At 43.6% G+C, this 26,641-nt stretch overlaps 1 protein-coding gene across 1 annotated transcript in view; it reads right to left on the bottom strand.

Annotated features, from left to right (window-relative positions):
* Positions 1-26,641, bottom strand: part of antxr1c (ANTXR cell adhesion molecule 1c) — a gene marked incomplete at both ends in the record, with an annotated part of 63,182 nt that overhangs the window by 28,810 nt on the left and 7,731 nt on the right. Inside the window, 7 exons of the mRNA XM_083635793.1 lie at positions 1,190-1,270; positions 2,165-2,233; positions 2,748-2,821; positions 3,880-3,910; positions 4,051-4,132; positions 5,205-5,276; positions 9,906-9,977. Coding sequence (XP_083491919.1) covers positions 1,190-1,270; positions 2,165-2,233; positions 2,748-2,821; positions 3,880-3,910; positions 4,051-4,132; positions 5,205-5,276; positions 9,906-9,977 — 481 coding nt within the window. The remainder of the gene's footprint in view (positions 1-1,189; positions 1,271-2,164; positions 2,234-2,747; positions 2,822-3,879; positions 3,911-4,050; positions 4,133-5,204; positions 5,277-9,905; positions 9,978-26,641) is intronic.

The following is a 26,641-nucleotide window of genomic DNA, read 5'->3' as shown; positions in this document are numbered from 1 at the left end:
GAGCTTATCCCTGCAGCCTGCTTTCAGTGAGTCAGACTAGAGCTTATCCCTGCAGCCTGCTTTCAGTGAGTCAGACTAGCGATCGGAAGCCCTTCAGCCTGCTTTCAGTGAGTCAGCCTGGGGCAACATTATGTGACATCATGTAACTCTTCAGAGACTAACTTATTAGACTACAGTGCAAGGATAATTCCGAGAGCTGAGAATGTCAAAGTTCAATGCGATATCCCCCCCCCGCCCTATAGAGTACCGTGGGAATGAGTCTGGAAGACTTAGCACATCCCACCCTTACGTGTAAAAGGCAATGGGATTTTTGTCGCGGGATTTCGGTTAAATGCATGAAATAAGGTCTGTGGTTAACAGTGAAGTTTCTGTTCAGCAAGATCATCTTCACAAATGAGGACCACTTTTATGATTTTCAAAGCGTAAAAAAAGGCGCATCAAAAAATTAGGAAAAAAAGGGGGTGGGAGTGAGAATGTGTTACTTTGACACATCTCGCTCGCAGACACACATAAACAAGCATAACTACATCAACAAACAAACAAACACATAAAACATTCCAGCTTCACTGGTGGAATGAAAAAGGAGGGTGAGCTGGGTTTACCCTCCGCTCGCTCCCTGCCTGCACTGTACTCTGTGAAGCTGATACACAAAGACTTACAGTTCTGCCTGCTGCAGGCCTGAACAGTGACGGCAGGATACAAATCAATGGTGCCTTTACTGACCTTGAGTAAAAGAGAGACACAGTGGAAATGTGGTCGTGTATGAATCCACTTTCTCTCACTGAGCACTCGTCATTTTTTTCAACAGTGCGTCTCATACAACCTACCTAAGATCTCTTTGGCTCTGTACAGTCCAGGCACCAAAAACATAATCACATAGGCTATTTACAATACATAAAGAACAGAGAAGTCCACATGTACAAGATACTGTAGATAATTCTTTATTTCTGTCAGACACCACAGAAGAAATACAGTAGACTGAACTTTTAAGCTCATGGAGCCTCTTTTCAGCCTAGAGGGCTAGAAGGTCTCATTTAGACAGTTAAAACAGTTTCAACTGTTAATTACAGTAATGAAAAATTGTTCACTTAATCCTGGAAGATCAAGATTTGACGAGAGAAATATTGAGTTTTGTGTTACAGCAGGATAACTAATATGGCTCGAACAACACAGAGCAGAGTTTCTTTACCGAGTTGATGACGCCTTGCAGGGCGTTGAAGCCTCCCAGCACAGGAAATACATGCTCAATGGTGTCTGCAATGGTGGCCAGCTGGAGAAAGAGAGTGAGAGAGAAAGAGAGCGAGAGGAGAGAGAGAGAGAGGGAGGGAAGGAGAGAGGGAGGGAGGTAGAGAGAGAGGGAGAGGAGAGAGAGATGGAGAGAGATAGGGAGGGAGGGAGAGAGGAGGAGAGAGAGAGGGAGGGAGAAAGAGAGCGAGAGGAGAGAGATGGAGAGAGAGAGGGAGGGAGGGAGAGAGGGAGGGAGAGGATAGAGAGATGGAGAGAGAGATGAGAGAGAGGGAGGGAGGGAGGGAGAGAGGGGGGAGAGAGGAAGAGAGAGGAGAGAAAGGGAGAGGGAGTGAGGGAAGGAGAGAGAGGGGAGAGAGAGCAAGAGGGGAGAGAGGAGAGGGAGAGATGGAGGGAGATAGAGAGAGGAGAGGACAAAGTTATGGTGGGTTGAGGTATTTATCCCTCCATTCTTCTCCAAGCTGTTAGAGCAGAAACACAAAGAACTTAATGCACCACTGACACAATCACATCAACAAGACCAATGGAGATGGTGAAGTAAGATCCTGGCAACGGTTTCCATGACAACACAGCCTGTTAGTTTAGTTTACAGAGTGATAAAGCATGCTAGCAAAACAAATATGTAACATAATGAGCTAAACCAAACAAATTGCCTTCTCACCAGACACAACTAAAGAGAGAAAGATCAAAGATGAAAATCAAGAAGAAAAACCAAGATGACAAGCAAAGACAAAGTAGATAACAGCAGAGCGTAACAAGGTATATCACGTTCACGAGAAGATGTATGGTCAAACATAAAATATATGTCTCCAGCCACGGCTGTCGCTGACGGGGAGGCATACATCAAATGCATGGGAGAGCAACATTTAGATGATGTTTGTTTCAGAGGAAGCTATTTTAATATTAGCAAAGGTTTTACCTGAGTTTCGTTGAAGTCTTTGACCCCCACACAGTACACAATGGCTCCAAGTGATCTGGCTCTCTCTGCCTATTGGAAGAGAGAGAGGGAATCAATACATTGATTTCAGGTGCTGGGCAGCAATTTACAAGTGGGAGTTTAGACTCTCAGAAGTCGAGCTAACCTGGAATCAGTCAGTGGGCAGTGAAGATGAAGAACTAGTTTTTCAGAGTGCAAGTTATCTAACTAGCTAACTGTTAATAGCAAATATGTACTCAGATAACAATGACACATTTAATCGAAATCCCCCCAAATCCCATTGACTTTTAGATGAGGGAAGTGAAAGTGCTAACTAACCCCCAGGTCTTCCGGACTCTTTCCTGCGCTACTGTATTTCCTTTTTCTTGACAATTTAAACCCATTTCAATTTCCTTAAGGCTTAAATTATGCATTAAGGGCATGGCCCCTTTGAGTGACAGGTGGCTAGCCGCTATGTGTATCTAGAGCAGGTGTATCTAGAGCAGCTCTGCCTATGAGAAATGTTTGTTAGACTCCAGTCTGTGCAGTAGTTTGTGAACCGGGCCTAAAGTCTAGTGTTGCTCACCTCCTGCTGTGCGTCGATGAGCTGATGTTCCTGAAGTTCTCCATCTGTCAGTGCGATGATGACGCTCGCCGTCCCTGGAAAACACAACGTTATGTCTATTGGGCAAAAATTACAGTAAACAAAGACACCTTCCAGTTGTTACACTTTTCATTTTTTAATTCTTCCAAATACAAATCCAGAACTTGCAATCTGTGTAGATTTCTTTGACTGCCCCTGTCCTTGTTTTTCATCATTTCCCCAACCCCATCAACCATCCATACTCCAGTCCAGACATTCACCCTCCCGCCACACACACACAGCCAGCCGTGAAGAGAGCACCGCAGGAATGAGTCAGGAAGTAGCATGATGAATCTTCAGGGGGAAAGTGAATGGGATTTTAGAATGAGGATTTCACTTATATGCATAAAATAAGGTCTGTGGGTGATTAGCAAAAGTTTATGGGAGTGGTAATTTGTGTTCAGCAGGATAATCTTCACAAATTCCATCATGTAAATTAGTTTTTTTTAAACATGATTTTCAGAAAATGCTTCAAGAGTCATAAAAGTGAGTCACGTTTGTGAAGATTATCCTGCTGAACACAAATTACCACCCCCATAAACTTTTGTTAACCACAGACCTTATTTTATGCATTTATTTAAGTGAAATTCCCATTCCAAAACCCCATTAACTTTTCAGAATCAGAATCAGAATTATTTTATTTGTCAAGGTATGTTTTCACATACTAGGAATTTGTCTTGGTGTGGTTGGTGCTCATTAACATTGATAAGAACAAATATACAAGACATAAACAAATAAAATATAAAGTATCTAAAGAGATTATAAAATATTAAAAAAGGATTCAGATATTAACAGATATAGACAGTATTAACAGATATAACCCGTATTAACAGAATATAACCAGTCTTGTCAGCTAGGTGAGGTAGCCTAAGTTTGCTGTTTACAGAATATGTACAGGGTCAGAGTGCATCAGAGGTAGCAGCCATAAGTGAGCTTTTCCCCCCTGAAGATCCAACATGTCCGGGACTTCCACCTTCTGCCTACAAAAAGATGTCATCCCTGCAGGACTCTAACCTCAACATAACGTCGCTCAACCAGAAGCACATCTCTTCTCTTACGCTCATTTGATGCTTACCAAAGTTCTCATGATGGATCTGCTCATTTGCCTTCAAATGAGAAGAAATGGTTACGGTCAGAACAGCAGGAAACGCTGAGGTTTTAGATGATAAGCCAGTGAACTGTGATTTGTTCTAAGCTAAAGAGACACAAGTTCCTCTGTCATTCTAAAACCAAATCAAAAGCCTACCCTCTGCAGTCCAAGGTGCATGAACGTGTCTCCTCCAGGAATCTCTCTTTTCAGCGCATTCAGCCCCTTTCTGATGTCTATTCTGCAGAGAGGAAAGAGAACATTTAAACTGTGGTCATGTCGTGTTCCTCATCTCTGCTGATGTGGAAAACAAACCGCCTAACTGCATTTGTGGCGTTTTCTCTTTTGCTTTGACTTTGAAATTGAAAGATTACGCGGCCATTAATGTGGGTTGATGTGATGAGTTCTGTTTCCTCCTGTTAGAACCCAGTTGTGTCATTTCAAAAATAGGCCTACATGGGTGTCACAGAAAAAAGTAGGCACTCTAGTCTCTTCTCCATGAAGAGTAGCTTTAGGCAGGTAGGGTTAGGGTTAGGGTTAGAGTACGCCAGGGATACTCAACTTGCTTTGGCCGGGGGCCACTTTTGTGAAATGATGGAAGGCCACGGGCCAGTTAATAAACAAACAATATACATTTTTCTGTAGCGGATTGTAGGTTTTTGGGGTGTCAGCCGGAGTTTGGTCTGACAATGTTGTGCACACTGGATAGTTAGTTAGGTTAAGTTAGTTAGGTTAAGTACATATAAGTGCCTGGGTAGCGAGCAGACAGCGGTATTTGACAATTTACAGTAGCAGCTAAATCATAGATTATTGAAAGATATTCCATATTCCAGACTTAAATGCTATAACAGAAGTGGAGTATTGGCCAGAATGACATGAACATTTGGACTCTTATTCAGCGGGTATCTTGCATGTTGCGTTCAGGTGCACTGTAAAAAAAAAAGTGTTTTTTTTGGGGGGGGGGGGGGTTTGTGCAATTCCATCACGGGCCACACAGGAGGCGCGGCAAGTTGAGTATCATTGGAGTACGCTTTATCCAGGTAGGCCACATGTTTTTCACAATATGCTTATGCGGGCCAATTAGGTCTGCCTTTCAGTTTCAGGCAAGGGGAGTCCTGTTTTACACCATGGCCCAAGTCTTATGACCACTGGGTCGCTGAAACACGTCCTTTGATGTACTGACCCAGTGGTCATTAAAAGGAAAAAAGGGAGATTTTGAGTGCTAGAAACTAGCAAGTATTTGCTCTTGCACTAAGACTTGGGCGTCATACTGTATATCTTTAACAAACCTTCTGAACCCTCACATTCTGTACCTGTTCTCAGTCAGCTTCATGATGGTGGATGCCCTGGATGAGAAGGTGATGAAGGACATCCTCAACATGGGACTGTAACAAGAAGAGAAATAGACCAATATCAGTACAGAGAGCTGGTGTTTCCATCCACCAGCGCAGTCTATAGAGAAGTGATCCTCACTATTTCTTCGATGAGAGCCGCACTGGCAGGACAAAGACAATTAGGAGAGCCACTTTTACTGCAAAACACCAAAAGCCACCCCAACCAAGCACATCTGCCTACCATTTTTTGTTTTATTGTTTTACACACACACACACACACACACACACACACACACACACACACACACACACACACACACACACACACACACACACACACACACACACACACACACATACAGTATACCAGTTTCCCCTAGAAAACCTTTCAGGCCTGGAGGGATTTCGAAACGTACCCCGACCGCAACGGTGGGGGCCGTCGCTGGCGACGCTGAAGTTTTAGCTAACCTGTTCACGTCTATGTTCGCAATGGCATCCCAAGTATCATCATACTATTATGGGATGCGATGCGAACAGTTGTATTATGGGATGTGCGTTTCCCAGGCAACGACACACGTTGACACGTTTTGGAACAGCGCTGCACGCTGGCACAATACTCCTAAAAGCAAAATGCTTATTGTTTTGAATGATTTGGCACCTTCTATTACTGTCAACACCAGTATTGTTGTATTGTAATAATATGCCATAAAGGTTTATTGAAATTTTGGGGAGAGCAGGGGAGGAAAAATCTTTAAAAAAAAAAATCTAAAAAAAAATCAAAAAAAAAAAAAAAATGTTGCAATTTCTTAGAGCCGCCAACTAAAGCTTCAAGAGCCGCCATCGTCTCGCGAGCCGCGCAATGAGGAACTAGGCTATAGAGCATCACCAGTAACGGAGAGCTGATGTTTCCAGTGGTGGTTTCTGCAGTCTATAGAGCATCATCAGTACAGAGAGCCTGATGTTTGCAGTGGTGGTTTCTGCAGTCTATAGACCATCATCAGTACAGAGAGCTGATGTTTCCAGTGGTGGTTTCTGCAGTCTATAGAGCATCATCAGTACAGAGAGCCTGATGTTTCCAGTGGTGGTTTCTGCAGTCTATAGACCATCATCAGTACAGAGAGCTGATGTTTCCAGTGGTGGTTTCTGCAGTCTATAGACCATCATCAGTACAGAGAGCTGATGTTTCCAGTGGTGGTTTCTGCAGTCTATAGACCATCATCAGTACAGAGAGCCTGATGTTTGCAGTGGTGGTTTCTGCAGTCTATAGACCATCATCAGTACAGAGAGCTGATGTTTCCAGTGGTGGTTTCTGCAGTCTATAGAGCATCATCAGTACAGAGAACTGATGTTTCTGCAGTCTTCAGCATGAGAAACCTCACCGCTCCCCCAGCCAGTGTGATTTGTAGACTAGAGGGAACAAATCCAAATAATGACCGGTTACAGACTGGTTTACCAGAATTGCTCTTGAGTTATTTAATTTCAGTCTCGTCCACATGCTATATCAATTTTGGAAAAAATAAATGCAATCTTTCTTACGTATATGTCAAAAGCAAAATGATGCTATCCTATAATAAACATAATGGACTTGTAGTCTATCCTATAAAACAACACATTTGTAAGCAAAGGTCTTCAAATGTCTTATTCCTTTATAATAGAAAGCCAAAAAGTGCTTCATTTTCCTGCCAGCATTGAATGTGTCAGAGTATAAAATTGTTCAAATGATGGAGATCTCATTTCCAGACCCAATTCTTCAGCTCCTTTGAAGTCAATCCAACGGTCGGTGTACACATGGTTTTTGTTTTTTGAATGCAACCCATAAACAAACAGAGCTAGACAAAGTGAGACGATGCATTGATTTGTAGTGGTGGCTGCTGAACAGGCCTTAAGCGTGACAATAACTGAAGATGTTGACGTAAAACACGTCACAGAGTCCTCAGATGTGGAAGGTTTTTGTATTGCTGTTTACTGGTGAAAATCTATATTTGGAAAGGAACTCTAAATACACACACACACACACACACACACACACACACACACACACACACACACACACACACACACACACTATAGACATCAGAGAGTGCAACAATGTAGCAACTAGTTTAGAATTAGGAAAAAATTTATCCCCCCGCTTATCTTTTGTTTTTGCTCCAAATGAATGGACACTCATGATTCAGTAGGTAACGGGATGGCTTAGTTCCAGCCTTAAAACTTGTTATATAAGGATTTAAGGATTTTTCGAAATGTCTATGGAGAAAATGAATGGGGAACTCTCTTCCGGGGCTGGAAACGTCACAGAAAGTCACGTGACTGTTGAGCTCTATTGACATTGTGAAGAGAATTCTTTCTGAAAAGTGTGTTAAAATGAGCCTATGACACATCCTTTGCATAGGACAGCTACATTACACTGAGACCACTGACGCTTTTAAAGCAACTGACAGTAGCAGGCTGGTAGCAGCAGGGCACTGCCAAGGTGGCCTTAGGGATCTCAGGGCATCACGGCCAGAGGGAGGGCCAACAGAGGCCATGGCCTGAACCTATACATGACCTATCTGACACAAATCTTACTTCTAGTTACTTGTGTTTAAAGTAACATAGGCATCTCGCAACGGGCGCTCGATTATAGGCTCGCAATTTTTATGTGGAAGGAAAGGATTCAATTTTATTTGTTAAAATAATATTATAATATAAAAGAATAATATTTTTTTTTATTGTTAGAGTCTATAATTATACTGTAGTCTTCACAAATATAATTGAATCCAAAGACACTAGGACCACCACCCGTGGGGGTTGGACCCACCCAGTCTGCTCAGCCAGGAAGGATGACATCACTGATGACATCACTGATGACATAATTACAGTGATGATGTCATCATTGAGGAGTCGACACTGATGATGTCATAATTACAGTGAGGAGTCGACAGTGTGGATGTCATAATTACAGTCAAGGTGAACATGCAGTAGGCTCATACAACAAACCTCTTTACACATCAAGAAGCAGAAAATCATCACTGATGACATCACTGATGACATCACATAATTAGGTAATTAGGGCAATCACCTAATAAAAGAAATCTGGCTCTGTCAGGTCACCCACACGGGTGCACTTTACATTCCCTGAACGTTTCAGCCCGAGCGCATGTGGAATGGCATAGCTGTAGCCGAGCAAAGTTCTGCTCACTCACTCACTCACTCACTCACTCACTCACTCACTCACTCACTCACTCACACACACACACACACACACACACACACACACACACACACACACACACACACACACACACACACACACACACACACACACATACACTTCTCATTCCTATTAAAAACATGTTGCAATAGGGGGGCGCAGCCAAAGGCTAATGCTATTTGGGGGGCATGGAAAAGTGGGAACCCCTGTCTTATATTACTTCCACCTTCTATAAAGTACCGAAGGAATGAGTCCGGAAGACCTGGATTTAACACTTCCAGACGGTACCTACGTGTAAAAGTATTATTACTACTATTAGCCACATATTTGAATTGAAACTGACTGGGAATTGTCTTGTCTGTCTCATGTCTTGTATTATACGTTGTGGGGGTATTAGGCCAGTACCCTGTCTTGTTTTGTTTTGCTTGTTTTGTCTGTTCTGTATTGTATGATAATTGTTTTTTAATGTAATAATTTTTTTGTGGGTCCCCACCAAAAGCTCAGAAAGCTTCCTCGGGGTTCCCATTTGCACACTCTGGTTTTCCTTCATTTTTCAAGATGTATATTTTTTCAAGTGTGTGTGAATAAAAGAAATCTGAATCTGAATCTGAAAGTCAATGGGATTTTGTATGGGGGTTTTGGTTAAATCTGAGTTAAATTTGGCTAAGTGGGCGGTGTCCGGCGGCGGTGCAGGAGGCAGTGTCTGTCATTGTTAATTGTCTGTCTAATTGTTTTTTTTAATCAAAAGGAGTATTTGCCAATTCCGGTGCTTCTCTCCAGATGTGAACGGTTTTACATGAAAAGTGCATTTAATCTGCTTCACCATGAGGGGGAATCAGAATTGGGACACTTGTGAATGCAGCTTTTCTCAGCATCGTTCAGTGAAAAGAGGCCATCACACATTGCCCTCCTCTCAGGCTAAAGAGGCTATAAAACAGCTTCACCCCATGACACACTTAAACACACGGCCTTCAGCCCAGCTACCGAGAGAAACGCTGTATCCTGCTGTCTGCCATGACATATGGCACAAGCCTGTATGCTGAGTGACTTAGCATATGGCTAGTTTTAGCTCTAGGGACAGAGAATGTTTGTATGAAGTGTGTGTTTCTCTTTAAAAAGAAAATCCACATCTCAGAGCTCCAGGAAATCAGGGGAGTCCAGAGGCAACAAGGTTGTTTAGCGTCTAGAGAGTAACGGTACAATCAACAAACCTTTCCACTGTTCAAGTTTCAGTCCGTCTACTCTACATGAGCCAATGTAAATGTCTCACTTTTACTGCATGCTTGCTGAATTAAGGCCATACTTTGGCTCCATTGAGCCAAAGTTAAAAGGAAGTGGATTTTTGTGTTACTGCTTTCTTTGTATTAGGCTATATAACATGAACATCTGAGAGATAATTGTCCACTAATGCAGCACAATCGTGTGAGCAAGGACTTAGCCTACATTGCTGATTGCTTCACTGAAAGTATGATAAAAAACACACTTACCTTTTGAACTTCTCAGCTAAATTCTCCACAAAGTAGTAGATTTCATCCCAGTGATTCTTGACACTACCAGACCTAAAAGAGAGGGAGGGGGGGCAAAATAATCAGCATGATCTACATATGACACAATAATCGCTTTGAGAGTGATCTTTAACATGATTGTATAAACACTGTATACTGTAGTAGGCTAGTAGTATTGTGACTTTTACAGAATGCATGTGCTGTTTTTTTTTTCAAGTAGGCCGGCATAAGACTACTACTTCCTGCTAGCGTAATGGCGATAACATAATTTTGGCCATAACTGAAGGGAATTATCAGCATGGTTGTATAAAATTCCCTGCTGGAGGAGAATCAATGTCATAGTAAGCTGTGATGAAGGACTATTGTAATGTTACATGCATTCCCTCTGTTTAGGCATTCTAGCGCCTTCTGGATGAGGTGTTCCATGTGAAGTTCTAGCGCCTTCTAGTGAGAGGGGAGAAGGGAGAGGGAAAAGAGCCCCTGCAGCTGCGGAGAAACTTAACGGGTTGAGAGTGCGATATAAAAGTTGCTGCTATCACCCGCTGCTTTCCTGGGTAACAAAAAAACATGTATTAGTGGGACTTTTGATGTAAAAAAGGTAATAGATGGATAGATGATAGATAGATATATATATAGATAGATAGATAGATAGATAGATAGATAGATACATTATATAGATAGATAGATGGATAGATAGATAGATGGATGGATAGATGGATAGATGGATATATGGATAGATAGATCGACAATAGACATTATAGGCCTAAGTGTACACTTCGAGCCAGAGCAGCCGGTTTTAATGGCTGATCTTGTTTGTGTAGCATGAAAGCCATGGGGGGATTTACTCAAAACAAGCTAGCTCAAGCTAGCTCAATTCATTAGCTGGGCCATGCAGTGAGTGTACTGGGAGATGAAAGAGGGTGGTGGGGCGTCTGGGTGTGTGATTTAGCACCCTCCACCCTCCTGGCTGTATCCTGAACCCATCCGCGAGGTCTGGGGAAAGAGATCCGCTCTCCCAAGGGAACCTCCATAAAACTGGACTATTATGAAAGCCTGCTACGCTCGCTAATGTAGCTACCTTAATTTCCTCTGGGCAGACAGTCTGTCTGTGTGTGCGTGTGTGTGTGTGTGTGTGTTTGTAGTCTCTTTAGTATATATGTGTGTGTGTGTGTGTGTGTCTGTGTGTGTGTGTGTGTGTGTGTGTGTGTGTGTGTGTGTGTGTGTGTGTGTGTGTGTGTGTGTGTTTGTAGTCTTTTTAGTATGTGTGTGTGTTATGGGAGGGGACTTCCGGCATGAGGTGACCCGTCAGACGGTTGAGCGTAGCTAACGTGTGAGCCAGAGGCATGACACAGGGGAAATAAGCTAATTGCCTGTGGTAAACGTGGAGGCCGGTTAGAGGATGAAGCTAATACTCAGAAGAGGAAAATGCAAGGCTGACTGAATCTTAAACCTATTTTAGGAGTTAACAGACACTACTAGGCTACCTGATAACATGCCATTTGACTGCTAGCACTAGTATGTCATTGTTTATTTTTACAACAACCAATTTTATCCTAAGAAATGTTGTGCGTCTGTGTGTCACTACAATCACCGGAGGGCCGCTTTTTTTATGTAACCTCCCGCTGCACCCACCGCCGCAGCCAAAGTGCATTATACCACCATTGATTTTTTTTATTGCCATATCGCCGGATTATGTCTGAAAATGCTTTTGCACAACAACTCTGTATTTTTCATCCGAAATTGCCGCACGTGGTGTGGCAGCAGCAGCACCCCCTGGTGGCAAGAGATGGAATTTTCTAAATTGTTGGATTTGGCTGTCCTGTGTTTATAACACCAACAAAATGCATTAAAAAACAGTGCTTCCCAGCTCTAATCTTATTTCATACGCTCTCTCTTCAAAACTGTTTGATTTTCATCATAATCTGGTTCCATAATAATAATAATAATAACAATAATAAGTTCAGTGTTTATGCCTGTGATGCTGTCTGTTGTAGTGTAAAACAATCTAAAGGGAGAGCAGGTGGTTACATGAAAGTGAGTGAGAAAAGGAGAAGATACTGAATAATGACATCACAACAGTATAATCCTAATGTTAATTTAAAATGAAATATTCCTCTAAATATGGCTAAAAGTAAAAAAAAAAAGAAAAAAAATCTTCCTTCCTTGCAGCACCCCCTCCTTAATAATAGTTCCAGTGCGCCTGCTCACATTTATAGACTGACTCAGAAACTTTCGTCCGTCATTAAAGTTTTCGGAACAGGTTCGATTTTTTTGTGTTTTGACCCGACTGTTTTCAAATGACAGATTTAAAAAACGCATACGAAAAAAACGGACTGGGTGCAAAGACATGAACTCTGCCAAGGTTAGTGGTATCGGCTGCGGCTTCCCACTGAGGCCACCCATACTGTCAAATATCTGGAGCCATTGGTACTGTAACTGGAATAAAATCGTCCACTGAATATCATGTCAGTCACAATGTTTTCATTTGTTAATGACGATGCGTCAGAATAGTTTGGCCCTGCAAACGACAGTGGAGTGAACACTCTACCTAAGCGTTTTCTCAGTGTTGTTGCCATCCTAACGACACGACTCATTCCCCCACATCAAGGCCAATTGCATTCCTCAGAGGCTGACTGTGCAAAGAAAAAGGACAAGACCTTTACAAGCTCGACAAAAACCTCCCAAAACACAAAAGAGAAGAAGCTTGAGGTGGTGGAGGAGGAGTGTTTGGCTTGGATGTTCAACAAAATGTGCAGCACAAACAGAAAGGGTCACACAGGCATTGCACCCGCACCCACAGACATGTATGCACATACACTTACTGTATAAAGTAAACAATACATATGCACGCGCACACACGCACACACACAAACACACACACACACACACACACACACACACACACAAACACACACACACACACACACACACAAACACACACACACACACACACACACAAACACACACACACACACACACACACACACACACACACACACAGGGCCTCTGACCTGAGGGAAACACGAGAGCCAACAGATTGTTCCATCACAGCAACAGAGGAGAGGAAAAACTGTGTCGGCAAAACCTTCCATTTTCTTTCATCTAACAGTCATGTAGGGATGTGGGGATAATGTCTGAGTATTTATTTAACACCAGGGTGAATCTGAGGACTGCTGCCTGGTTTTTTTGCGTTTTTCTGAATCACAATGGGTCATGTTTTCCTTGGAACTGCAACTTTTTCTGAGGTATAGCTGCAGTCGTGGGACCGAGGCCTAGCTTGCAGTTTCGCTCACCTGTCCAAACAGCGTTGGGAAAGGAAGTGGGTCATTTTCTTCTGAGATTCTTGATGAAACCGTTTTATGCGGCACGTCCCGCCACTTCCCCCTATTTCTTTGATCTATTTTAATGGCCTGAGTCAAGTCCTGAAATTCAGAGGTCTGGGGTTTGGTCATAGACAGTAAAGGATTTTGAGAGGCGAGGGCCTTTACAGTTTCCCCACAAAGTGATGAGCTCCAGACTCAACAGGACTAGGTTAGGACAGGGCAGACTAGGCTATAGATTAGTTAGATTCCTTGTTTGCTAGTTAGTTCCGGTTCAGGTTAGAGTAGTTAGAATGTCTGCAGTTGTTGCTCGTTTGGTTTGGCCGCTCTGCTGTCGGTCCTGGTGTGCCATGCTGCCTCGGCGGCGGTGTGATGCTGGTGCTGCGGCGGAGTGGCTGGGTGGAATGAGAAACAGCTGTATGCCACAGGGCTGCGTGATAATTCAGTACTATAATTTCTTGTTTTTTTCAGTGGCATCATATTGTTATGATATGACAATTGCCAGGTAACTATAATATATGATAATATAACTGGATTAATAAACATGAGTTTGCTTACATGAACCATATTGTGATATACATTGGTATGTATTGAAACTGACCCCTGTGAATATCGTGATATTGATTTGAACCGTATCGATCGACCAGCCCAGTATACCCTGTTTGTTCTGCTCTCTCTCTTCTCCCCTTCCCCCCCTGCTCTCTCTTCTCTCTCCCCCCCAGGGGTGCGGTAAGTGGGGGTGCTTATGGTGCTGCAGGCAGCACCCTCCGCTGATTTGTATTGGAATTGCAATGTCATTTTTATATATATATATATATATATATATATATATATATATATATATATATGTACAATATGTGTACAATAAAGCAAAAGTTTTATACTGCAATATTTAGGGTTTAGTTGAAGACTATGAGCAAAGCAAAGAGGGTGGAGGTGTTATTTGTGATGTTTGGTTTATAATAATAAGATAATAAAATATTAGAATAATAATAATAAGTTCAAATCATAAATACATTGTATGAATAAGAACACTAATACTTCCAACCGGTAGAGGCAGCAATGTGCCGCAAGGCATCTAGCCTGCCGGAAAGCTAATAGAACAAGCAGAAGAAGCTCGCCAGATAGCTCGCTAGCAGATTAGCAACTAGTAATTTAGCAAACTATCATATTACAGTATCTGGAAAGCCCTCTGAGACATGCTTGTGAATTACGGCTATACAAATAAACCTGACTTGAATTGACTGATGACAGCGGTTTGAAGTTATGTCATAGCTCAGCTTCAGGAACCAGGATACCCTTAATCTGGTTTGCCACCTGCAGGTATGTGCCTGTATGGACGCTCGGCCAAGCCAGAGGTAACACGGGGGCTTGAACCTGCGATCCTCGTGTTAGTAAGCAAGGAATCTAAGGCTGCACTACCTGGATGCCCCCAGCTGGGTGTTGTAGAGTTGATAGATCTTTTGGATAAACATGATAAATAGCATATCAGGTCGTGTCTGAGAGTGGAGAGAGAAAGAGAAAAAAGAGGGGAGAGGAAACAGCCAGCGGGAGAAAGAGAAAGAGACAAGATACAGTATTACAGTGAATTCAGATGACTAGTAGGAATGAGATCATGTGAAAAATGTGTTGGCTCTCTGCCAGAGGAAATGTGGCAATGATTTGCCGAGAACTGCAACCGCAAAGCCCAAGTTACCCGGCCCAGCTGGAAAACAGGCTTAAACATCCCAGAGCACCAAACAAAGTCCTGCAGCCGGAAGAACAAAACAAGACAGATGATCTTGTGAAACGTGAAATGAACAGACTGTGACATGCAGATTTACATGCTGTGGAGACAAATTATGTGAAAAATGAAGTTACTCCACCACAAATTGATTCGGTGACAACAGCGTGAATTGGACATGGTATTTTCAACAAAAGGGTGTCTAACAGTTAGGTTTAATGTGGAGTCCTTGAGGGGGTTCCAGGCAGTCCCCATCAAAGTGATCAACATTATTTAATTGACAAGTAATGAACACAGTTAGAGAATGTAGAATAATGACTTTTTTTATTATAATTTTTCCCCAGATTTTTTTATCCCATTTTTATCCCCCATTAGTGCTAATTTTAATTGATTTATCCTGGTTGCTGCTCCCCCCCGATCTGGGGAGAGCCGAAACTGGCTCCATGCTTCCTCCGAGACATGGGCAGTAGCCAGCCGCTTCTTTGCACCTGACAGGGCAAGCTTCACCAATAGGACATAGCACGTGGGAGGATCACGCTATTCCAACGAGTTCCCCTCCCTCCGAAATAAGTGTTTTAATTAATTATTTCTTGTGCTATCCTCTGGGGTCAAATTCAAATCAAATCAAGCACTTGACTGCAACACTCCCACTGTCCACTGAGCTGCTACAATGTTACACAACTGCCTGTTACAGCCATACGCCGAAGCTACGCTGAAGCAACTCAGCACAGAGGCAGTTTCATTTCAACGTCCTTGTTAACAGGCGAGACCGATCACACCAGCCGCACGCCACGTCACGCTGAAGCTAGGCTGCATGCATGCTGCAGCGATATTTTCAGCTTCTGTTCTATTTTTCAAGCTCAGTACGCTGCATGAGAGCAACCAGGCATGAAGTCAATGCAAGCTGTGAGCGGGGGCAGGGCAGCGTCAGGCAAAACGAGCGAGGCGTGGACAAAACAGAGTGCTTCTGGTGTGAATGGCAAGGTTCCTGCTCCAAGCTTCCGTGAAGCGCTGCTTCAAAGCAGCGCTGCTTCAGCGCTGCTTCTGAGATGAATCTCTCTAAATAAAAATGTAACACTAGCGAGTCAAGTCCACTGTCAGACCCCCTGAGCATAAGCAGGGGGCTAGAGGATGATGAGACACCCTGAGCAGAACCAGGGGGCTACAGGATGAGACACCCTGAGCAAAAACAGGGGGCTACAGGATGTGACATCATCAGTCTGTGGTTTGAACACGGCCATTCTCACGCTTCAAAGTGTCGAAGGGGGAAAACGGGCTGCCATTCCAGCTGGGCCTACATTACGCACACCACCCCAGTCTGCAGCCAATCACGCTGCTCCAATTTAACTGACTGGGCACAAGGATTTGTTAGTTTAAAACCACTAACCTACTTTTACAGCCATTGCACAAGTCCCACTCACTTTACTGTGTGATTGCTGAACTAATGCAGTGTTTTCACACCACCGCCAAGAACAATTGTTTGGAAAAAGGAGTCAATCTGCATGGTCGCTTTTCACCCGGTTTCAGTCGACTGTCGAGTTAAGAAAAGACTCAAAGCTTTCATCTTCTTTTCCTTGTCCATTCTCCTCCTCTTCGTCTATGCTCCTCACTATGTGGAGAGTATGCTCAGTGTAGTGTCCTCTAGAGAGAGAGTGGCGTCAGCGGAGGACCAAAATGCGAGATTCATTAGCCAATGAACAGCCAGGAATGGGTCTCGCGCTACTTTTGCATGCTAAAATAAAGCCGATAATGTACAATTTGATTCATTTCAAGGGATGAAAAACCCTTTCAAAGTACAACACTGTCTATTTTGCTGCAACTCAACAGTGCTGCTTTTTTTACTCAAGAGTTCCACTTTCTACTTCCTGGAAAAAAAACTGGTCCATTGGAGTGAATGGAGATGTCGGAACTCTTCTATTATAAGGCTCTGGGTCAGTGTTGCCAACTCTTTTCCAAGCAAAGTCGCTATTGGCTGCTCAGAAAGTGGCTAGATGATGTCACACCACAATTTGCATATTATGCAAATAAAGCTGTTGGGATCTGACTGTATGGTTGTAATATTAAGTGCTGATTCTGCTCGCATGGGCCAAATTCGGCGTACGTTACAAGTAAACCCTATCCTGCTGCTGTCAGGGAGGAGAGGAGGGGCTGCACTGAAGCGCTGTGTGTGTCAGATAGGCAGAGAGAAGGAAAGAGCGAGAAAAGCCAGCAGCACCCGCACGAACTTATAGGCAAAATCCGTTGTGATTCAACGCATTAACGTTACTTCCCATGGTCAGAAAAAGTCGCCAGATTTGTCGCTAGTCGTTTTTGAGAAATAAAGTCGCCAGGGGGGTCTGAAAAGTTGCTAAATATAGTGACAAAGTCTCCAAGTTGGCAACACTGAGTATGCTGAGCCCGCATCCACTCGCTACATTTGTTTCTCACCGCTTTTCATTCTATTTTCTTTCTTTCTGTCTCTGTTTCCTAGCCTGGTAAAACCACCCTGACCATGTGAACTCACATTCCAGTTTGTTCTGTGGATCAGTGCAGTTATTGCAGAAATAGACTCAATAACAACAATTAAATAAGAACAGGGTTGCACCAGCGGAGTTTTGCGGTGGAAAGACGTTTTCACCGTTCTTCAGAGTGGATTTTGTTTGGATTTGCCGACGCTGATTGGCTGAAGGAGTTGTCTGTCAAGGCAAGTAGCTACTCCGGCCCAGAGCCGTTTAAGAGAAGAGTTGTGACATCTCCATTCACTCCAATGGACCAGTTTTTTACTTCACAAAAGTTCCCGGAAGTAAGTTTCTGGATTATTGCAGCAAAATGGACCATTTGTGATGTACTTTGAAAGAGTCAGACGTTTAAAGAATCAAATTGTATATTATCAGCTTTATTTTATGCATTCAAACGTAGCACGAGCCCCCTTCATGGCTGTTCATTGGCTAATGAGTCAGGGCGGGCTGGTCTGTGACTTCATGTGATCAGTATTACCAGGCTGTTGTGAGAAGGATGGCAGGGAGAAATGGCAACATGCACATATTGACAGGCGGGATTGGACACTATACCCTTTTATACCATGGTCTATGTGAATACTCGATTCTGATTGGCTGCAAGGTGTCCATTAAAAAGTGATATTGTACAGTGATAATGGACACCTAGCTAAATGGTCTGTTCACCGTTCATATCAATGCGCCATAGTTTCATCAGTGTTATCAAGAGAGCAGTTTGAGCTTTATACCCCCGTTAAGGGTTAATAAGGCACTTTTCTAATTTGAGAAAAAAATTGAGTCGGTCAAAGTAACTATTTAAATCACCCCTGTGTGCTCAGTTTATCAAAAATAACTCTTATTTACAATTTTGATTTTCGTTTCGGAGATTTTTAACCTCGCGTCACCAGGCTCTTCTCGGCGACAAAGAGGAGAGCGGGGGCGAGCCCTTTGAGAGAGAGAGAGAGAGAGAGAGAGAGAGAGAGAGAGAGAGAGAGAGAGAGAGAGAGAGAGAGAGAGAGAGAGAGAGAGAGAGAGAGAGAGAGAGAGAGCTGCATTTCACCACATACAGCACGCAGTGCGAGCCCCCGCTGCACTTTTCATTTCCTGAAACTCTTCGCTCTTAAATGTTAATATACTTGGCCAATACGTATCTATCATACAAAATAAAGCAAGCTGCCAAACGGTAATGTCTTCATTTAATGTAGAACGCAAAACATCGTTAAACCTGCATTCCTGTAATAAAGTTAACGTTTGAGTCGGCTTTAAAACGGAGCGGGTGGTGGAGGTGGGAGGGACTATTTTATTTCGTGGAAGACTGATTTACAGTATGAATAACAGACATTTAGCCATTTAGATTGCTTTATTTATTACACATGGAAATATAAATGACTGGTCTTATTGTTTTGTTGGCAAGTGACCATGGTATAAGCGGGTTAATGCACTTCGAGGTGTCCATTATCACTTTTTAAGGGACTTCGCGGAGGCAACCATCCTCGGCTTCGCCTCGGACGGTTCACGCCTCCACGTCGTCCCTTAAAAAGTGATAATGGACACCTCGTCGTACATTAACCCTTACGTATACTCTTGCAGTTTCAATTCAAACCAGAGAAGGAGCAGTCGCCCAGTTGTTGCAAGATCTTTCGAGAAGCACAAGGTCTAACTCACCCCCCCATACACACACACATACACACACACACACACACACACACACACACACACACACACACACACACACACACACACACACACACACACACACACACACACACACACACACACACATTCTTCTCTGGGCCCTGATTGGCTAGTGCATGTTGCCATCAGGGTCAGAGCCAATCATAGGCAGAGTAGAGCGGGCCTTCGCAGACTGCCACCTGTGTGTAAGGGGGAAGGGGAGGAGCTGAGGCAATGGGGTTGCGGACGGATTCTGCAACAGGACAAACCACCAAAAACAAGGGAGCAAGCCCAAATAAGCAACTTTAGAAACAAACCCCCCAAAAAACACAACCAATATTTGTAAGTGACTGTCACGTTTCCGTCCCTCAGCGCCCTCTATAGGGACTTCAGACAGGACGACAACATTAGTAAGGCATTTCTTCCTGCTGAACACACCTCTCTGGCTTTGAGGCGTGGGGTTGGCACACTGCCAGAGGGGAAAATGACCAAAGAAAATGGGGGGGGGGGGGGGGGGGGGGGGTGTACGGGAGTGTCTCATTCCAGAGACATGATGGAATTATTGATAGATTGCAGCTGTAGTGCTGGCTTGCCTGCTTTCAGAGAGTATGACCCAAAACCCAACCTGAACACCAACCCGTGAGTATGACCCAACACCCAACCTGAACACCAACCCGTGAGTATGACCCAACACCCAACGTGAACATCAAGAGTATGACCCAACACCAAACGTGAACACCAAGGTCTCTATCGTTGCATCAGACTATAAACTGCGCCCAGCGCCCGGCGCAGCGCAGATTAGTGGGCGTGGACCGGCCCACTCGATATTTTGGTGTCGGCGCTACAGGCGGCCTTAAGCATTATAACCACGCCTTTTAAGCGTAAAAGTATGCACAATCTGCTCATTGGAGAAGTGCAGTAAACGAATCACAAGCTTCCCTTTTAAGCTCCAATTCCACGGAGCGATCCAGTCCGGTCAGAAAAGCCAAGCGCTCTGAGCTCCCCCCCTCCCTTTCATCCCCGTCTGTCTCCAATATATTATTCCATAGTATTATGCTTCTCAAACCTACTGTATCTAACTGCAGTTTAAATACTGCAAGCATGTAAATACGCTACACTATAGCAAGATCAAAGTGAAAAGAATGTTCTAAACGCATTGGCTAGAAAAATATAGCCTATCCCTATGTGGCCTATGTCATGATGAGATTAGATTGGTGAAAGTTTGTCCAGATTAGAATGATATCGTTTTATCTCGCTACCTTTTCTTCTCCAGTGCTGCAGATGATGCACATAAATATAGCCTACATTATGTAAAGTCATTGCATAAATGTGTTTTTATTGTAAAAGTAAATGTGAAGTAAGCCAAGTCTTATTGCAGCGGAGCGGACATCACAGTAGAACCGTGTTACGGCTGTCTCTCATCTAAATCACGTTATATCTGCGAGGGATATATATACCACCAGGATTACATATATGTTTCACATAGGGTTGTGTTTTGATTTCGCGATTTTATTTTGTCCAATATTGAAATGTTCCACAATTGCATGTTGTGTTAAGAGAAACATTATTTCGATCTACCACTTACCCTATTTAAGCTGATTTGGTTGCTATTTCTTGTCAAACGGATTAGCCTCAATGCATACTGGGAGATTTCACGTGTGGCTTTGTGCCTGTCTGCTGTCTGATGCGCGAGAGAGAGGGAGTGAGAGAGGGAGTGAGAGAGAGAGAGAGGGGGACAGAGAGTGAGATGGCAGAGGAGAGTCCGTGCAATTACGGACAAAAATAGAACCGGCAAACTTTTTTTCCATCAGTCATTGTGCCTGTCTGATGCGCGAGAGAGAGGGAGTGAGAGAGAGAGAGAGAGAGAGAGAGAGAGAGAGGGGGGGGGGGACAGAGAGTGAGATGGCAGAGGAGAGCTCCGCGCAACCGGTGCACTGAATAGGCCTGCTTTTGAAAAGCGCTAATCGCTAAATTAACGCCAGGGCGGAAGATATCGTTAGGCCGGTATTTAAGGCCGAAACGCCCATTCTGGCCTATTCTGGCACTGCGCCACGCCTCTTTGGCGTAAAGCGCATTTCGGGGCCTAAAACCATGTTGCTATCTTCCCGAGGCAGGTGCAAGGCACGTTCTTTTTGCGTTTAACGCCAGTTTTTGCGCCTAAGGCCTGTACCAAGATAGGGCCCCAAGAGTATGACCCAACACCCAACGTGATCACCAACCCGTGAGTATGACCCAACACCCAACCTGAACACCAACCCGTGAGTATGACCCAACACCCAACCTGAACACCAACCCGTGAGTATGACCCAACACCCAACCTGAACACCAACCCGTGAGTGTGACCCAACACCCAATGGGAACACCAACCCGTGACAACAACAAAAACATATTGTGACCATGATTGCCGTCATCATCTGGAATGACACATTGAACATGAAAACACAAGAGAAACGGCTGTTTGGATGTCATTTATCTCTGCATCTGAAAACAATTATCCGGCTTTAGAGCCAAGTACTGTAGGGCAATGAGGAGAGAAGACCTGGGCATAATGAGAATCTGCTGTGTTCTTTCTCTTAGAAAACTTGTTGATTTCTAAATGATATTTGAGGATAAAATGCTATATTAGACTAATTCTGTCACTTTATATTCTTATACATAAATCAAACTGCAACATAGGTCAGGTGTGGAAATTGCCATCTACCAGAACGCAGTTCTTTAATTTGAACAGTTCTTTTCTTTCTCTTTTTTTTAAAGTGACCAAAGACAAACATTAATTCACAAAGCACAGAGAGCAATACATTATTTCACGAATAACAAACAAGTCAACTCACAAAACAGACAGAAAGACAGGCTTGGGAGACTTGACCAAGGGCCAATGTTTGTGTGTGTTCCTTTAAGACTGTATGGTTAAGGGTAGGGAATGTGTGTGTGTGATTCAAATAAATCAATAAATACAAATACAAATACCGGTACTTGAATTACATTAGGTGAGCAGTGTGGAGGCTTTTTTTTTACACATTTTTTGCTTGTGGCAATGTCCACACTCAGCAGACAGCGCTACTTGCCTGACATGGCCGGTCTCCTCCCAACTGGGACCGGTGACTGATTTCTACTGCATGTAGTACACTGACTGTCGGCAACAACCCCCCATCAAAAAATCGGAACTATCCCTTTAACATTTGCCATGTAATAAAACTACAAACATGTTTTTACTATTTAAATATCTGTTTTCTTCCTTTGGATAATGCTAGTCACGTGCTATCACTTAACACAATAGATGGGCTAATAGATGGGTGTTAGCATAAATCACCAGAGTTGTTCTCATCGTTTGATTGCTAAATTGACCAAGGGCCAATGTTTGTGTGTGTTCCTTTAAGACTGTATGGTTCAGGGTAGGGAATGTGTGTGTGTGTGTGTGTGTGTGTGTGTGTGTGTGTGTGTGTGTGTGTGTGTGTGTGTGTGTGTGTTCCTTTAAGACTGTATGGATCAGGATAGGGAATGTGTGTGTGTGTGTGTGTGTGTGTGTGTGTGTGTGTGTGTGTGTGTGTGTGTGTGTGTGTGTGTGTGTGTGTGTGTGTGTGTGTGTGTGTGTGTGTGTGTGTGTGTGTGTGTGTGTGTGTGTGTGTGTGTGTGTGTGTGTGTGTGTGTGTGTGTTCCTTTAAGACTGTATGATTCAGGGTAGGGAATTACCATCAGTCTTTGGCCAAGTTTTGGTCAGTTTTGGTGGCGTGTGCAAGCCACTGTGGACAAATCTTTTTTAGTTTGCTGTCCCACACACTGAAGAAAGCCTGCAAGGCTCGAATCAGCCAACTGCTGTGCTTTATTCAACTTACAGTATGGGGAAAACAGTTAATTGCTGTGGTCTGTCTAATTAAGCTCCTGTATACCATGCACCAGAACACAACTAATGACTTAATTAAGCTCTGTATGTATACCATCATGCACCAGAACACAACCAATCGCAGCAGATTGAGGATGTCACACCGTGCCCTCATGGTGAACTCAAAGAGTGTTTCTAAAAGAGAGTGGCGCCTCCAGAGACGTTTTCTTGCTGGAGCTGAATTATTCTGTGATGTACTTTATATTGGCAAGAGCAGGTACGCAGTGCTCAAAAGTCAGTTTCAAGCATATCAAATCCCTCTATTGATTCACAAACAACAGCAAGTTCAGTGTCAACAGCATAGGGAGACATAGTTTTATATTCATTTTATTTCATTTTATTTCTCTTATCATTTTATCTTTTTCTTTTCTTTTACCCTTTACTGTGGTTTTAATGTTTTTTAGTTTTAAGTAACCATGGTTTTATGATGGTTTTGGTTTGATATGCGGTTTTGGAATTGTGCAATACTTGAAGTGCAATATTTGAATACTGAAGTGCAATACGTGGTTAGGTAGAGTTGTTAACTCGTAGCCCAGGCTGCATCATGTACTATGTTGTCCTCTTGTTTACACGCTGTTTGTCTTCAGATGTACTGTACTGTCTGTTACGTTTGTCATTGCCCTATTGCTGCTGTACAAATGCCTAAGACAAATTTCCCTATGGGACAATAAAGTTAAACTCAACTCAACTCAACAAGCCAGCCTACACAGAGCAGAAACCTGTGGTCACCAACCTTTTTAAGACTCACCTCAGGCTTGGTGAAAGGCAAGATCTACCTATTGAACTGCTGAGAGAAAAAGATCGCAGATCCAAAGATATAATAATCTCCCTACGGAAGCCAGTAGTATTCACCTTATGTAGCCACGCCCATTTGACCCAGTTGTGTGGTCGTGTCACAACTTCCGCTAAAAATAAAATAAAATAAAATGGCTGGCTGCTCCAATATAATCTAACTCTGAATTAACTAATAATTTGGCCAATTGTATGTAACATACCAAATAAAAGCAAATGGCAATGTCTAAGAATGCAACGCCATGTAGTAACTGGCTCGTTAAGTCTCGCATTCCAGGGAATTACGTTAACGTCTGCGGGTCTTATTGACGTAAGTGGCTCGAGCGCTCGGAGGAGAGAAAACTATCTGAAGCTTTCTTTGTTGGAGTCCAGGTATGTTTCACAAGAAAGTGCTCGTCATTGTCGACGATAACGTTATCTGACCTGGCTAACAGTGGATACTCGCTTGCTTGCTGTGTACCGAGCTCAAAGTAGTAGGCTACATTCTTTATTTTACCCCCTGCACTGTCCGCCCCAAAAACAACTCTCTTATTTTGCGCCGTGACTGCCGGAAGTGTTAACAGGACCCGGAAGAATTACGGCGGCACAGTGATCAAATCCAGCGCACCTGGGAAGCAAAACTCCCAAGGTTCCTGTCGGCACTGGGACGCTTCTCCTCTCCTAAATTCGGCACAGGCTGTGGAAAGACTGCTTTTAAACGGTTGTTTCACACAGGTATATCATTTTAACACCCCCGCCTATACTACTGGCTTCTGTAGGGAGATTATTATATCTTTGGATCTGCGATCGGACGTCAGAGACGGGTAGGAGAGTGTTTTAAACGCTCGACCCCCCCAAGTTCCTTATGGAGTACTGTGTGACGCTAGTTCAGAGTGGATCACAGAGGAATGGAGAACAGCAGAACATATGGGGCTATAGCTCCCATAGACTTCATCACACACGAGAGGCGTTTACGTTACCAGACGCACAAGCCTTTAGCTACTACTAGCTACTTAGCTACTACTGACCAAAAATATACAAAAATAATATGGTGACACAAGGAAAGCATACAAACGCAGGCTACTTTATAAAGTACAGTCAATTCATTAAACAGCAACACATAGCCTAACTTGCCCAGTGCACCACACAGCTGCAAAAAAGGGTTTGTTTTCACTCACCACACTGATGTTTTGTAGGGTAACATTATTCTTGCTTGATATCTGCGATACTATTACATCCAGGTTATTTTGTAACATTCTTGTGACAGTCCAATACAGCAACATGTATTCGGTCTTGCGTGTCCCATTTGGATCACAGATCAGTTTTAAGATGCCAGGCCTAAAAATAACCACAATGTATAGTTCTTTTCAATGAGACACATTGAAAATGTGAACAATGTGAAAATGTGAAACAGCTTGGTTCCTGCTGCTAGAGATAAACAAACCGCCCCCTCCTACTCTCTGCCACTCACAGTGCATTATCTTCCTTAGTCACGCCCCCTCCTACTCTCAGCCACTCACAGTGCATTATCTTCCGTAGTCACGCCCCCTCCTACTCTCAGCCACTCACAGAGCGTTATCTCCCATAGTCACCGCCCCACTCCTACTCTCAGCCACTCACAGTGCGTTATCTCCCGTAGTCACCGCCCCCCTCCTACTCTCAGCCACTCACAGTGCGTTATCTCCCGTAGTCACCGCCCCCTCCTACTCTCAGCCACTCACAGTGTGTAATCTCCCGTAGTCTGGAGCTGTTAGTGCTAGTCTCTTAAAACAAACGAGTTGGCTCCCGCAATTTTCAAACGCTTCCGCCTAAACATCTGTACTTCAAGCTGGGAAAACTTGGCCTTAGCGATGATGGGGAGGAAATCCCGGATGTCCCGCCTAAAGGCAGGTGATTGGAGAAATACGAGCGGATGTCCCCGTATTTTTCCAATCACATGCATCGGTTCGAACTTGGGAGCGTGACCAATGCGCAATGGCAGGAACCAGAATCTGCGTGTGCGGCAGAAAAATATTCTGTGTAGCTAACGTTAGTTAGCTAGAGCCTGATACAGTAACAGGAGGTGACTAAAAAGCTAGTAGCTACATAAATGTTTTAAAACAAAACGTTGATGCAATATGGCATCGCCGCCACCGTTGCCATTCGTGGTGACTAGTTAGCCTACACAACTCTGCGTTTCAACAGGGGAACGATAAAAATGTGGCACAATTCTGGTCCCGCAGAGGCTGGGCGGGGTCTACGCCGGAACCACGCCGGGAGGTGTCATTCAAGTGTAATGGGAACCAGGCTCTTCTGCTCGGGAAGAGCCTGGTGACGTGAGGTGAATCTCCCGGGAGTCGCTGGGACTCACTGTGATAGGTAGCTGGGACTCACTGTGATAGGTAGCTGGGACTGTGATAGGTAGCTGGGAGGACTCACTGTGATAGGTCGCAGACATGATTGACAAGCGTCACAGCGACTCAGCTGACAGTGACCGCATCGGAAATGATGCATCGGAAAACTCAGCGCAACTAAACGGTCATTATGTGAACTGAAATCTGTGTTATACTCAAACAGGTCAATATTCATGTGAACTCGGTCTGTTTTGGGAAGGCACAAAATCCCATTTAATGCCCCCCAGCACTGAGCTGCAATTTGTATGTGAAGTTTGAGTTCATTTCTTGGTGGTGCTCAGTGGTGTAAAGTAACAAAGTACAAATACAAAGTAATTTTTTTAAGTATCTGTAGGCTACTTTACTTGAGTATTTATTTATTTTTCTTTCAACTTTCACTTTTACTCCACTACATTTTCGTAATAAAATCATTGAGTTATAATAAAATCTATACTTTTACTCCGATACATTTCCCAAAAGCATATTCGTTACTCGTTACTATAA

This window comes from Poromitra crassiceps (assembly GCF_964638095.1).
Source record: "Poromitra crassiceps genome assembly, chromosome: 4".
NCBI lineage: Eukaryota > Metazoa > Chordata > Actinopteri > Beryciformes > Melamphaidae > Poromitra > Poromitra crassiceps.
This window is presented reverse-complemented; position numbering and strand designations above follow the sequence as displayed.